The 15,317-nt window shown below is 49.2% G+C and overlaps 1 protein-coding gene across 2 annotated transcripts; it reads right to left on the bottom strand.

Annotated features, from left to right (window-relative positions):
- Positions 1–672: 672 nt before the first annotated feature.
- On the bottom strand, positions 673–4,502 carry eomesa (eomesodermin homolog a). Of its 2 annotated transcripts, XM_086178072.1 has the most exons (7): positions 3,555–4,502; positions 3,226–3,380; positions 2,416–2,537; positions 2,151–2,309; positions 1,958–2,019; positions 1,142–1,878; positions 673–1,005 (listed from the first exon to the last, which is right to left on the bottom strand). In XM_086178072.1, the coding sequence occupies exons 1-7, from the start codon at positions 4,253–4,255 to the stop codon at positions 992–994; spliced, it is 1,950 nt and encodes a 649-aa protein (XP_086034198.1). In that variant the 5' UTR covers positions 4,256–4,502; the 3' UTR covers positions 673–991. The 2 variants fall into 2 exon arrangements, with proteins under 2 accessions (XP_086034198.1, XP_086034197.1); XM_086178071.1 differs by having other exon boundaries at positions 972–1,878.
- Between the last annotated feature and the right edge of the window lie 10,815 nt (positions 4,503–15,317).

The following is a 15,317-nucleotide window of genomic DNA, read 5'->3' as shown; positions in this document are numbered from 1 at the left end:
TGTTGGCGGCGGGGCGAGGGGCGGCGAACGTACGAAGTATTTTCACAGAGGAAAAACAGGTGCCGAGAGCAGGAGCCAAAGATCCGTGCGAATATTGTGACTTTTTTAATTTTATCGCGTCGCCCGTCAGCGTTTCCCCCTGAAAATAAACGGAAGTGTCGAACGGTGCTCGGCCCGCCGTCGGCAGGTTTCGTGTTTGGCCCGGTTTCATAGCGGTGCGCGCACGCCTCGCTCGCCAGCGAGATGGTGAAACGTGCGAAAAATGTTATTGAAACCGCAGCAAATACGGCGGCGAGCTGCGAACGCCCGACGTCCTGTCACGTTTGCGCGTTTAACACTCGTACTTGAACCACACGGTTCTCACACTGTTCGTGCGAGCTTCGACAAGCACACTTGACCACCACCTCCCAGAAATCCTCCGCATCTTCTCAGAGCAGACAGTAAATAAAAATGCTTTTTTTTTTTTTTTTTTTTTTTTAATCGCGTGCAATCGGTCTCCCTTATCTACAGGAGAGATTTCAGTCCCGGTATTGTTTTCATGCACGAACCTCGGAGGGACTAAATCAAATAAAAAGGGACACGAGACGCGAGGAGATCATCCTGCGGGTGGGAAGGTGATTTTATTCCCCGCCGTGCGAATGAAAGATACGGGGAAAGACGTTCGGACAATGCTTTACGAAAAGCTGCTTTATTATCCATTTAATAACACCTCCATTAAGACAATTTGTACAAGATACATCACATTCTAAAGTGCACAAATACTGTACAATGAAAATGACTTAAATATGCAAGGGGGGGGGGGGGGAGCGGGGAGGGAGGGAGGAGGAGGGGTTAAAAATCACATTAAAAAGAATAGTTGTAAAAAATAAAAAAGGTAAAATAAACGAATTAAAAACACCAATCACTATGCATGTTTCTGCTCGGGTATGTGAGAGGGGATGGCCTGGGAATAAAAACCTTGTGCAGCTTGCTTGGGGGGGGAGGGGGGACACTAAGCTTTGGCACCTTTAGAGAAAAGAGAAAAAACAAAAAGACATTAACAAGGAAAGGAGAGCACTCAATGGGAAAAAAGAAAAGAATAATATTTAGTTTCAATAAATACAGTCTTAGGGGCTTGTGTAGAATGCATAATAACCCATGCCTTTGGGGTTGTCCTTGTTGTAATCCTCTGTGGTCAAGTCTTCGCACTTGATGGTGGGGGAGTTTTCCGTGCTGGAGCCCCCGGGGGACATCCTGCGCCTCTTGCAGACCATGGAGTAAACGCCAGAGTCTGTGGAGTCCACCGATTTCAGCGAGTGAGACGTCTCGATCCAGGCGGAGGCCGGCGGCGCGCTCTCCTCGGGCAGCTTGTCTTTACCGGCCCCCAGCTGGTCCTCGGGGAAGGCCGGCGGGCTGGGGCGCGGGGACCACGGCAGGCCCGTGGTCATCTTGCGCTGGTACGAGCTCCTGGTGCCCCAGCCCGCCGCCATGGAGGCGAAGGCAGAGTCCGGGTAGTAGCTGAGGGCGTGGGACGTCTGGAGGGACAGCGGCTTGATGCCGTAGGACAGCAGGCTGCTGGTGGAGTAGTCGTTCTCGTAGGAGAGGTCCAGCTTGTTGGAGCCCGGCTGCTGGACGGGGGGGACGAACCAGCGCTGGGCCGAGGCGGCGGCGGCCGCGGCGGCGGCGCCGGCGGCGTCCTCGCCCTGCGGGGACAGCAGGCTGTTGGTCTGGGGCACGGCCCGTTCGCCGGTGTAGAAGCGGTTCTGAGGCAGGTTGTTGACGAACTGGTCCTGAAAGAAAGGCTGCATGGCGTAGCGGGCGCCGGGCACGATCTGGGTGGAGCGGGGGGAGTCGGTGGGCGACGGAGTCAGGCGGTCGCTCTCCGGGGCCGTGTACATCCTGCCGGCGGGACAAAGACGGGATTAGGACGGAGGCCGCCGAGCAAAAACAACAACGTCGGGACATCCGAGACACCTACGAGTCATAATTGTCCCGGAAGCCTTTTGCAAAGGGGTTGTGATCTATCTTCAGCTGCGTGATCTGCAAGAAACAAGACATCCTGCATCACACAGCTGCGGTTTCAACACTCGCGGCAGAAACAATAATAAGTTACGTGATAATAACGGGCCTCCTCGGGTCCTTTCGAAAAGGTAAAATCAAAAAGAGCTCACGTCTGTGTTCTGGTAGGCGGTGACGGCGATGAACTGGTTCTCCGGGAAGGTGAAGGTCTGGGTCCTGGCCTCGTTGCTCATGTCCTCCACCCCGTCCTCCGTCACCTCCACGATGTGGAGGCGCGGCTGGTACTTGTGGAGAGACTGCAAGACGATCATCTGCGGGAGGAGGAAAGCTGGAAATCAGCGACTCTGTGGACGTTACCGCTCGAGGGGTCAGTCGGTTATTATGGGATGTATCCACGGGGGGGAGGGGGGGGCTCACCTGCGTGTTGTTGTTGTTGGCCCCCTTGTTGTTGGTCAGCTTCAGCTTGCCGAAAGAGATTTCCTGCCTCATCCAGTGGGCGCCCGTGTTCGGGGACTCGGGGTGGACGTACATTTTGTTCCCTGAAATAAACGAACGAGACCAAAATAAATCAAGTTGAAATGATATCCGCGGCCCGCGGCGTTATTTCGACACCTCGGGTTTGTGACGCTCACAAGGCGCCGTGACGATATTCACTCCGAGGCTGATGTGTAGGATAAATTAAAAAAAAAATTACATTAAAATTCATATTTTTCCTAATTTATCGATTCATTTCCTATAACGGCCTCAAATATTAATGCCTGTAAAATATTAGCATTTAACTGGATTCACTTCTTGCAATTCCTGTATTTTAGGAAAGGAAAACATTTTTTTTATTTTTTTTTACAATATCAAATATTATATTAATATCAGGTAAATATCAATCCTCAAATTAGCAACGTGGGATTTAAAATATTACATCCGTTTAGAATTTATATTTCAAGTTCATGCATTAAACCCTGTGATGTGACCTGTTTTTAATAAACGACAGCTTAATTTCAATATAAATGTAATAAAAAATGTAAATGAATAAAACAAAAGTGTTTTAATTGTAATTTATTTTTCAACACTGGAGACGAGCAGCCTCTCATTTGAATGAGGGAAATCTTTTTTTCAGAATAAAAAGATGCGCACACACACACACACACACACACACACACACACACACACACACACATTTTAAATGTTTGAATTGTTTTTTTCTGTGTGCGTGTTTGTGCGGGAACTCACCCTGCATGTTGTTGTCCGCCTTCCCGCAGGTCACCCACTTCCCGCCCTGGAAGCGCCAGTGGTTCGGGTCGGCCAGAACAATTTCCACGAACACGTTATAGTGGGCCGTGAGACTGAGGCCGGTGATGTTGAAGCTGAGGAACGGAAACATCCGCCTGGAAGAAGAAAAGATCATTCACTACATTTCCTGCAGAAAAAAAAAAAAATCACGTCTGCAGGAATGATTTTGCAAAAAAAAAAAAAAAAAAAAAGTTTTTTTTTTTTTTTTTATGCATATGGATGAGATGGGGGGGCCCCCGGTTCCGGTGCACCGGGGACGGGCCTCCTACCTGCCCTGCTTGGTGATGATCATCTCCGTCTGGTGCCGGTGGAACTTGAGCCACAGCGGCCGGTTGCAGAGGTAGACCTGCGCCCGGGCGCCCGCCGAGCCGGGCAGGGACATGGAGCCGATCCCCGCACCCGAACCCGGGTAGGAGGGGTACAGGCACCCGGGGCCCTGGCTGAACTGGTACCCGGCGCCGCCGAACTGGCCCCGGCCGGTGCACACGGACGAGGAGGAGAACCCCGCGGGGGGCAGCACGGATCCGTAATGCAGGGAAGCCGGGTACCGGGAGGAACCGGAGCCGGAGTACACCGAGCCGGTCTGCCCCGCGTACGGGAAGAGGGAGCAGGGGCTCGGCATGTCGGAACCGCTCTGGGACGCCGAGATGAAATATCTATCGGAGCCCAGCTCGTCGATGCTGTACCGGCGCCCGCTCGTCCCGTCGTCCTCCCCGAGAACCGGGGAGCCTTTCCTCCCGTCGGGGCCCTCCGCGTCCCCGAGCATCCCGCCGCCCACCCCGGGTAGGTACTTCTTGGAGGCCCCGCCGGGCTCCGGGTCGCCGCGGCCGTCCATGTCGGGGTAGTCGAGCTGCGCCGGCGGCCGAGGGCTGGAACCGCCGCCGCCGCCGCCGCCGCCGCCGCCCTCCGCCGCGGACAGGGTGTAGAAGGTCTTGGGCAGCGCGCCGGGGAGGATGTTCTCCAGCTGCATGCCGCAAAGATCTCCTCCTCCTCCTCCTCCTCCTCTTCTTCTTCTACTTCTTCTTCTCTTTCTTTTTTAAAGAGAGAAAAAAAAAAAAGCCTGATTTTTTTTTTTGTGTGTGTGTTTATTTGTTAGTTTCTCCTCCTCCTCCAAGCGAGGAGGCCGTGCAAATGCGATTTAAAAAAAAAAAAAAAAAAAAAGAAATTAAAAAAATATATATTAAAAATTAATTTAAAAAAAAAAAAAAAAAAAAACACGCGGGGGCGCGCAACCTTCACGCACGCTCCCGCACCCGATCCCGCATCCGCACCCGCGACCGGACCGTGTGGGCTCGCGCTCGGACACCGGCGCCACCGGCGGCTCTTTTATAACACGCGCTTCGCACCGGCGGTGGGCGGCGGAAGGGGCGGGGCTTCCCGGCGGCCGCAGCCAATGGGAGCCCTCGGCTAATTCAATTAAACGCCAAATCCGATTTTTTATATTTATTTCTTCTTTTTTTTGCGTTTTAAAACCCCGCCATTAAATAAAAAAGGGATGGCATCGGGATGAAGAGGTGAATAATCCCGATAATCCCGATAATCCCAGTGATCGATATTTTAATCCGCGCATGCGCACCTGCCTCTTCTTTTTTTTTTGTTTGTTTTTTTTTTTAACGTTCAAAATGAAGCGTCACGTTAATCCGTTATTTTATTTTATTTTTTTACAGATTGAAAATTAAAAAGAAATAATCGCCTGACGTCAGAACCGGTGCAGGGGTGGGGGGGGCAACAGCGAGGACACACACACACATTCGCTCTCTCTCTCTCTCTCACACACACACACACGTGGTTCTTATTTTCCTGTGATTGGCCCCACGGCAAACATTGACCGGCTGAAATATTTAAAAAATACAAGAATAATAAATAGGTAAGTAAAATAAAAATATAGAGGAAAATTAGTTAAGATTTACTGAGAACACCTGGATTATATTAATTTTAAGACGAATGTTTAACGTTGTATTTACCGGGTTTAAAATCCGTTTTGTGTGTTTTTTTTTTGCAATGCAGCAGCAAAGCGGTGTTCGTAATTAAATGATTTTATTATTTTACCGTTCGATTAAATTACACACAAAAAAGGAAACGCGTAATAATCGATCAAATCGGGAGGGTAATTCACCTCCGGAACTACGAATGAAATATAAAGATTAATTTAATTTAAGCGAAACGCGTTTAACTCCTTCATTTTATTTGAACCCTTTATCGGAAAAAAACAAATGCCAAGGAATTAAAACAAGAAGACCCCGTATGAAAATTGTTAATATTATTATTATTATTATTATTATTATTGAAATCTCACCACCCACAGGCCGGCGGGTTTCGCTAAATTCAAGCCGAGGAGAGAGGAGCGCAGCTGGGCCTCGAATCGAGAGACGCCGCGGCGGTTCACGGAGGAGGTGAGTCGATCGGATTTTCAATTTGTTTACAATTTTAAAATAATTAAAATGGGGAGAAGATACACACACACACGCATATATATTTATATGCGTGTGTGTGTGTATAAATGCAATTGGTTGTTTAATATCCCGGATGAAATGATGCATTGAGACATGCGCGACAGAGAGAGAAAGAGAGAAAAAGAGAGAGAGAAGTAATGAAAAACCCACGTCGCGTCGCGGTGTTTATACTTTACCTCCACCCGGGCGTGACGGTGTCCTCGCGGCGCCGCCCGTCACAGCGCCTTCTAGCGGGCGCTCAGGGAACCGGATCCACCTCTACAGGCCTGCATGGAGAACATGAGGCGGTAAGAGCAGCGTTCACTGTGTGTGTGTGTGTGTGTGTATGTATGCATGTGTGTGTGTGTGTGTGTGTGTGTGTGTGTGTGTGTGTGTGTGTGTGTGTGTGTTAGTTATAGTAAATTGAAGGGGGGGGGGGTGAGATGGATTTGGGGAAAATGGGGATACAAATCTGTGAAAAGCCGAGGGAGAATCTCGGCTGGAGGCAGATTGGCTCCTGTCATAAATGGGACAGTAAAGCTGGTCACCGGGGGCCACCGGTGTGTGTGTGTGTGTGTGTGTATGTGTGTGTGTGTGTGTGGCGACATGCAACACCACGCCGCCGCCTGTCAATCAAAACCCTTCCCAGAATGCACTGCGATGTAAACACCCAAACATCTGACAAATGACATGAAACATTATTTTCAGATCCTGATTTCTTCCCGGCTCATCACAAACACAGAACCCCCCCCGCCCCCCCGCCCGAGGCGCGTTACAAAAAGGATGACGCCGGGTTTTCCCGTGTTCTCCGAATCGTCCAGAATCAAGCACACCCGAAGTATGCCGACTCTCCCAAACGACCCCAGAAAGACACAGCCGCCATGTTGAAAAAGCCAGAAACAAAGTAAAGGTGATTTACAAGCCGCCTATAAACGAACTAATTCCAAATGAGGTGGATGTTTAGGCCGCGCTCATAAAGGAGCTCCCAGTTGTGACCTGTCAGCATGTTTCTTGACCACCTATAAAAGTCCAAGTGTGTCTGAGATGACCCTCTCTGGCCCTCGGCCAGGGCCCTCGCGACAGGGGAAGGGAAGTCCTACCATATTGTTGTCAGAGTAGATCATCAACAGAGCACATGAAAGGGAGGAATTCGGGGTTTTATGGGCCGAGGTGGCCGCCGAAGCCTTTGCTGGCCGGAGAATTCATGTACCCCATTGCAAGGATTAATAACGCAAGTCTCATTAGAGATCCGCGCCACCGAGACCCCTGGAGGGAGGGGTGCTGGGAAAAAGGAGCGAGTGCAACGGCGTGCCGCGCCAGAAACGCTCTCCTCCGCAAATCATCATCCCCCCCTCGGGAACGTTTTTATTGGAAAGAATTCATCTTGAGAATTTTGAGCCGCACACACCTCCTGGTGGATTCTCCGGCGCAGGGACGCGAACAGTAGTAGTAGTGTTTTATGCACGGGGCGGCGGCGGCGGCGGCGGCGGGGAGGAGGCTTATGTTACAGACGCGCCGTTGTCTTCAAAGATACCGGCGTGACAGCTTTCATCAATTTCCATTCGGCTACATATTGCTTTCAACGATTTCTTTGAGTTGTTTCCGGTGTTTGCTTTGTTTTCTTTCTATTTTTTTCTTTTTGTCATACCCCCTTCCAGAACTCGGGAAGGGCAGCGTGGATTTGCATAAACAAGCGATCAAAAGAGGAAAAAAAAAAAAAAAAAAAATTATTTGCGCATACACACTCCCGCGCGCGCAACATTGGAATATGTATGTCTTTTCAGATTTCGTGGCACCGGAGCAAATTATCATGAAATTGAAGTCATCCGCACCCGGACCCGTGGGGACGCTCTGTACATTTGAATGCCATAAATACATTAAGACGCCGTAGATCGCATGAAAACCGCAGGATGCATCTTCCCGCCTTCCTGCCTGGCTGCCTATCTGGCCGGACGGTGTGTGTTTCCTTGCGGCCTACGGCGGCGTGGAGGGGGTGGATTACCGCCGCGATGTATCCGGGGATATTGGTGCACGACGCCCTTGCATGATGCGCAAGTTTGAGGGGGCAGTGATAATCCACTGTGTTAAGACAAATCAAAGAAGAATAAGGTGCGCCCGCTGCATTCAGGGAAATAGGATTGAAGCCGCGTTCGCTGTATTTGATTCCCCGAGGCAGGATAACATGATTTTTGGATTACTGCATTAGAAAGTGTCAACCCGGAGGGGCTCCGGGGGTGAGGTTCGGGGAGGAGGGGGGAGCTGGAAGCTGCAGGTGCACAACACGGAGCCGTTTCAGGTGCCTCCCTTTTCCGGTTCCGTCCTCGTCGGGGTTTTCTAATTGGTTTCGGTGAAAACGCGCTCGTTTTCATGAGGAGGCTTCCACGCGGCACACACTCCGGCGGCGTGACCGCCTTTTTTCCGCTTTAGCTCGCCGTGTCGCCTGGTGTTGGAAGTGTGTGTGTGTGTGTGTGTGTGTTGGGGGGGTTGGCCCGGCTCTCACCCTCGTCCCCTTTTTAGCGTCAACCTTTGTTGACCCACTTCTCCCGGCCCACCCTTCAGAAAACACCAGAGGAATTGACATCGGGGACCGGAGCCGGATAGCAGGTGCTAAAAGTTTGACAGTGTAGACTGGATGTATGTGTTCCCAGGAACGCGAGGTGTAAGGGAGGGTGGCGGAGTCGTATCGACTGCGTATTAAGCCCGGAAGATAACACGCCGGCGCGCTTTCTCTCGGCCTAGGAAGCTAAGGGTGAGCGGCGGAGGGGGAGGGGGAGGTCGAGAAGAATCAGAATCTGAATACTTTTATTTATTCTCCCGTGGGGGGAAATTACGTTTTGTTGAAAGCAGCTACTACTACTACTACTACTACTACTAGAATCATCAAAATAGAACTCCACATAAGTAATCTATAACAACAAAAATAAATGAAAAAAGAACAGGAAAGATGCAGAGAAATACATCATGAAGTGTATAAAAATATACTGCTCACAATGTACACATTGTGTAAGAACACAATGTAACTCCAAGTCAATCACACTTGTGTGAAATCATAGTGTCCACTCAGGAAGCAACACAGATTCATTTGGACTTGTTTTAAGGACATTACATCGAAGTTGGATCAGCCTGGAGTTTGTTTTTACACTTTAATTTGGAGTGTGATTCCTAATCCAGACCTCCATGGGTTGATACAATTGATTTCCATTGATCATTTTTGTGTGATTTTGTTGTCAGCACATTCAACTGTGTAAAGAGCAAAGTATTTCATAAGAATATTTCATTCATTTAGATCTAGAATGTGTTTTTTTAAGCGTTCCCTTTATTTTTTTGAGCAGTGTATTTATTGCACAGATGACAATGGCGCTGTTGCACGTACGGAGAAACGTGCAACAGCCACCAGGATGTCGCAGCGGCTGCAGTCGTAGCCGCAGTCGTAGCTGCAGCAGCGGCGGCGGCGGCGGCGGCGGCTCGCTGGTCGCTGGTCGCTCCCCTCCCACAGCACCAACGCTGCCAAACAAGCCGGGCTTTTATCACATCGCTAACCCTGACTCAGAAACTGCATTTCAGGAGGACTCTGTTTATTTCTTTTTTTTTTCCTCCCTCTCTCACTCTCTCTCTCTCTCTCTCTCTCTCTCTTTCTTGCCTGTTTTTTTTTTTTTTTTTTTTTTTTTTTGGATAGGGAACACAAACAGATTTACACCACAGGAGTATTCTGCCGCTGCTCCTCCGTCAATGTGGTTAAATAAGTGAGTCAGAAGTGAGAATGTAGAGTTTTAACACATCTCTCTCTCAGTATGAAGGCTTCGAGAGCGAAAACGGAGGAAAGCCCGGCCCGACTGGGCGCTCGAAGGCGTGGAGAAGCCGGAGGGAGGTTTATGTAGATGTGATTAATGGTTCCAGGCTCCCCGCCCTCCTTCCTGCGCCGCAGACGGATGACGCCGCGCTATCTTCCGCAGAACGGGGGGTCTCGGGGTCACGGCTAGCAACGTCACCGTCGCTCCAAAACACACTCGCATAACGACAGGCCCCATTAAAAGCTGATTTTCATGAATACTGGACGCCGCCGAGTCAATATTTTTCCGTATTTTTATGTGATTTTTTGTAATTAGAAATGAAACTAGCTTGACGGGAGGCCAATTATTCACTGCGGGCCCTCCGAGCTTCGGCTCGGCGTCCAGAAAGGCTCCCAGCAGCCATTAGTTGTAATTAGAGACCACAGAATGCTCTTGTATTAAAACATTTGCAGCAATTTGGCAGCTGTATAATTTAGATGTGCTGGATGATGCCATGCACATACATGAAAACACACACGCGGCGCGCGCGGGGGACGGCGACGCGAGCGCGCGCACACACACATTGCGGCACGCGTGCACACACACGCTATAGAAGAGGGACCTCGGTGCAGCGGACGCCTTCAATATTGAACCCGGACCCAGGCCCGGTCTCTGTATTTACATGTAAATGGTCTACAACAATCTGCGGCCCCTTTCGTCTGCTCCGTCCCTCCAGCCGTCTGGGCCCGGGGAAAGGAGCCGCTCGTCAGATGGGGAGGGGGCCACATCAGATGGGCTCCCGCGGTTACGGAGCCAAGCGCTCCGGCGAGAGAGGGAAGAGGCTGCCTGCCTGGCAGCCACCGAAACAGCAGGGACTCCCACATAGCATGGAAGCGGTCCACGGTCTGGTCTCCGCCGGAGCAGGGTAGCGACACCAGGGGCCGAGCCGGACCCCCCCGCCCCCCCCCCCCCGGCGTCCGCCTCCGACGGCGTCGCTAACGTTACGGCCCGTTCGTCGCGCCGTAGGAACCCACCGACGGTGCATTCAGGTTCTCAAGAAGAGGTATGTGAACCTGGTCGCTTCCTTGTGGGTAGAGGTGTCATATTTGACAAGAATATGTGTGGATGGGGAGGGGCGGGTGTCAATAATAAGAAATTATGAACAGCAGTGAGCGTGCATGTCCAAGTCTCATGGCGGAGGGAAGGAAGCGCTGCCTGTATTTGTTCCTCGCCGTCGTCTGTCGCGTGTTTGTGTGTCCTTCTGTGCCGGCGGGTCAGAAACGGTGGAGGTCCAAACACGCCGCCGCCGTTGTTGTTGGACGGCGCGCTCGTTTCCGGGTTCGGCCGACGCTCGCGGACCTCGATAGAACGGTCGCGGGATCCGGCGTCTCCGGCCTTCGCTCAGAACCCAAACAAGGGAGAGGAGAAGAGTATGAAGGTGGCATTTGGACCCGGACAAACAGGAGGGGGTTAGAGAACGTTGGGGTGGCCAGCAGAGGGCCGGCGGCCCCTCAGGCACAGAATCAATTTCTTTAGTCGCCATGTCACTTTGCAGCTACAAGGAGTTTGCTTTGGTTAACGCTGCTAAATAAAGCGAAAAGTAAAGTGAAACCCTCTCCTGGTGATGAGGCTCCGCTCCTGTTTTAAATCGTAGGAATAAACAGGAACACCGCGGAACCTCGATTTCAGAGCGCCCCGATTTGGGAGTTTTCAGAGATACGCGCCGTCGCTCCCGATACGAGGTAGCATCAAGTGTGTCGCCAGTAAGTGAAGGTAAGCGATAGCGCACCGAATGGAAAAACTCCCCGAATCCCCTCCGTCCATTTTCGGTAAACACCTTGAATAAAATGAGTTTATTCCTTTACGTTCTCTCCTATTCTCTTGCTTCAGGGGTCGCCGCGGCCAATCGGCCTCCTCCGTCTCACCCTGTTCTCTAAAATGACCTCATGTCCTCTTGCACACCATCCATAATCGTCTCTTTGGTCTTCTAGATCAACCTCACGGTCCTTCTACCAATATACAGTGGACCCTCGCTATGTCACGGTTCAGCTTTCGTGCCCTCGCTACTCTGCGGATCTTTTTTTTCCATTTTTTTGCAATTTGGTTCTCCCAATTTATCATTCTTTAGCATTTTTTTTGCAGAATTTACTTTTTTTTCTCGATGAAATAGACATAAAAACAGTAAAAAAATATCATAAAATCAAACTAAAATAAATAAGATAGGGATCTCCTTTGCTAAACAAAGATACCCAACATCGCGAACTCTTGCTGCTACCATTGTACCCAAAACAGATCTCATATACCAATGGCTAAGTGGATCCATACTCTGCACGCTACTGGCTGATTGGGCACGTTATTCTGTTCCTCATGTTGATTGGTTCACGGAGAGAGGCAGCTGATCTCCTTGTAGGTTGCGCCCAGCATACATGTCCTGTGCCCAGAATACATGACCTGTGCCCAGCATACATGTCCTGGTCCACTCCACTGCCGTTCGCGTAAGTGTGAATACTGTCCACTTTGTGCTATTTAGTTTGCTACATTTTTTGCGATGCAAACGTCCCGGCAAAAGTATTTAGTGTGCTGTATAAAAGTGTGCGAAGCGTAATACAGTTTGCAGGAGGTTGGTAAAGGGTTGAGTGACGGTGGTTGAGGGTTCATATACCTCCAAAATATCTCACATATGCTGATGGACTCATTCCTGATCCACTCCCAAAGAAGAACCTAAACATCTTCCCCTCTGCTTCCTTTCCATTCGCTTTTCTATTTTCTAAACGCATTTGTTATTTGTCAAATAAATTACGACAAAATTACGACAATAGCCGTAAACGGAGGTATTACTGCGTTCAGTCAGTAGAATCACCTTCTCGGTCTCTAACGGGGAGGTGGTTTCTGCAGAGTCACCTCTCTCTCTCACTCTGTAGCCACTTTTTGGGTTGTGTTTTTGTGAAACGCAGTGCGGGGGGGGATGCCGGTGGAACCCGGTTTCGACGGTTCGTTTCGACGCCCCCTTCGTTTCCCCTCAGCGAAGCCCCCCGCCTTCTCAGACGCCAACGGCCTGTCGCACCTTTGCTGCAGAGGCTGCTTGCAGGGAGGCCCGGAGTCTGATGCGGTCTTTGTATATGTATCTAGCTGTGCATGCGTGGGGGGGGGGAGAGGAGGGTGTCTGCATTTGTGCACGTCTGTATATGTGTGTGTGTGTGTGTGTGTGTGTTGGGGGGGGGGGACAATGCAACACGTTGAACCAGCGTGGGAGGTGTGAAGACAGGGGGATCTGCTGCGGTCCAAATGAACAAAAGAAGGCAAAAAAAAAAAAGGAAAGTGCCTTCGCTTCGTTTTCAAACTCTTGCACAATATCTGTTTTTTGTTTTCTTTTTTTTTTCATTGTGACTCGCCGGCGATCGAGAAATAACCCAGGCGAGAAAAGGAAACGGCGACAAGCTGCGCCTCCCCTCGGCAGCGCCGCCATTCGTTTTTAAAAAACCTCATTTGGAGAAATGGCGAGAGTCAGAGCAGAGCTCCTGAAACGTTAGCTGTTTACTACAGTTGTGGGAAGCAAAAGTACACTGCATCACACCTGTGTGTGTGTGTGTGTGTGTGTGTGTGTGTGTGTGTGTGTGTGTGTGTGTGTGTGATGCAGAGAGTGAGTCATCCCAGGACCAGGGAGTGGGAGGTTTCCCACAGCCGTGAACCCACTTTCACTTTCAATTTCTCAGCAGCTTTGGCTCTCAATCCCTGGCACCTCTTGCCTTATCGATCCACTTGTTGTTGAGGTCGTAATGATCGGGTGTGGTGGAGAAGATCAGGTTCCTCTTCCGGGGTCGGGATCGCGATCGAGCCGGCGGTGGATGTTCTGGAGATGGTTCGGACTCGGACGCAAGAGGGACGGGGAAGATCTGGGTAGAAGGACGCTGAGGTTGGAGGCCGAGAGGTGGTGGATGGAGGGAAAGAGGACAGGAAGTGATGTGAGAGAAGATGGAAGAAGACGATTGGCTTTGGTCAGACGCCACGTCTGAGTGTTGGTTCTATAATCAGCATAAAATTTTAATTTTTTTTACAATATAATATCTTCCTCTTTGGGCTTTTCCCATCAGGGGTCGCCACAGCGAGTCACCTTTCTCCATCTAACGCTATTCTCTGTATCCTCCTCTCTCACACCAATTTATATCATATTTATACCAATTTATTATTATTTTTTACCAATTTATATCAATTTATCCACCAATATATATTTTACAATATAATATATGATTTAATTATATAAAACATGTCTAATTTTAATATCATATTTTTATTTTTATTATAAATATATATACATATTTTTTGATATATATTTTAAATGTACACTGCTCAAAAAAATTAAGGGAACACTTAAAAAATACATCCTAGATCTAAATGAATGAAATATTCTTATGAAATACTTTGCTCTTTACACAGTTGAATGTGCTGACAACAAAATCGCACAAAAATGATCAATGGAAATCAATTGTATCAACCCATGGAGGTCTTGATAAGAATCACACTCCAAATTAAAGTGTAAAAACAAACTCCAGGCTGATCCAACTTTGATGTAATGTCCTTAAAACAAGTCCAAATGAATCTGTGTTGCTTCCTGAGTGGACACTATGATTTCACACAAGTGTGATTGACTTGGAGTTACATTGTGTTGTTCAAGTGTTCCCTTTATTTTTTTGAGCAGTATATTTATACCAATTTATTATTATTATTTACCAATTTATTACCAATTTATCCACCAATATATATTTTACGATATACTATATGATTTAATTATATAAAACATGTCTAATTTTAATATCATATTTTTTATTTCTATTATAAATATATATACATATTTTTTTAATATATATTTTTTACAATTTTATTTTAAAAAATCCCATTTTGCGTCCATTCTTATTATTTGTGGATGTTTTTTTTTTTTTTTTTTTTCGTTTGCTATTTCTAATTGTCTCTTTATTTATGTTTATTGTATTTATTTATAAGAATTTCCCCCAAGTTTATCTCATCTGAAAGTTGCATCCAACGATGAGATGGTTCCTCGCCGAGATCCAGAACCACCAGAACCCATCCTGGTCCGCATCGCTCGGGGGTTCGAACCCGTAAACAAAGTCACTAGTTGCTACCTCCAGTTCTGCACGTGGGCCGGCCAAGCGCGGGACGAAATGTAGCGTGTGTGTGTGTGTGTGTGTGTGCACATGACACCGAAGCCTGCTGGTCTTCTTTCCTGCCGAGGCCAGAAGGTACGCTCCCCGAGCCCTGCCAGCTTCTCCTCAGTCTGGGGCCACTGATGTCAGAGTGGCAGGAGCTGGTGGGCGGCTGCTATTAGTGAGTCCTCTTCACGCCGGATTCTGGAGTTCCATCAGCTGGTTGTGTAACTTTGTCAGAAAGGGGTGGGGGCACATCTCTATGTGTGTGTGTGTGTGTGTGTGGGGGGGGGGGGTTATCTTCTCGCCGGCCTGCGAGCAGACGTTCCGCCGCACGCACCGCACCGATCCGCCGCCCCGACGACGATAAATGGCGTTTTCGCCCGGAAAAAGAACCCCTCCCCTCGGCGCTATTCTTGGGCGAGCGCACCTCCAAACAGCTGCCCTCCCCCCGCGTCCGTGTTTATGGTTCAGTCCTGCCTCCCGTACAGAGCAGCAGCAGGGGCGAACCATCACATTTGGTGCCCAGCGTGGGGGCGGTTGGTGAGCTGTCGAGCTCCAACTATCCCATGGAGCTTTTCTTCTGTCTTTTCCGAACAATTTTGACTAACCTCATTTGCATCTGCTAATTAGATCCTGTTAGCATAATTCATACACATGACACCCTTTTG

The sequence above is a fragment of the Fistularia commersonii genome, chromosome 30, assembly GCF_037954325.1.
Source record: "Fistularia commersonii isolate RoL2024-O1a breed Wild chromosome 30, RoL_Fcom_v1.0, whole genome shotgun sequence".
In the NCBI taxonomy this organism is placed as follows: Eukaryota; Metazoa; Chordata; class Actinopteri; order Syngnathiformes; family Fistulariidae; genus Fistularia; species Fistularia commersonii.
Note: the sequence above shows the minus strand (reverse complement) of the source record. Positions and strands in the feature narration are given on the sequence as shown.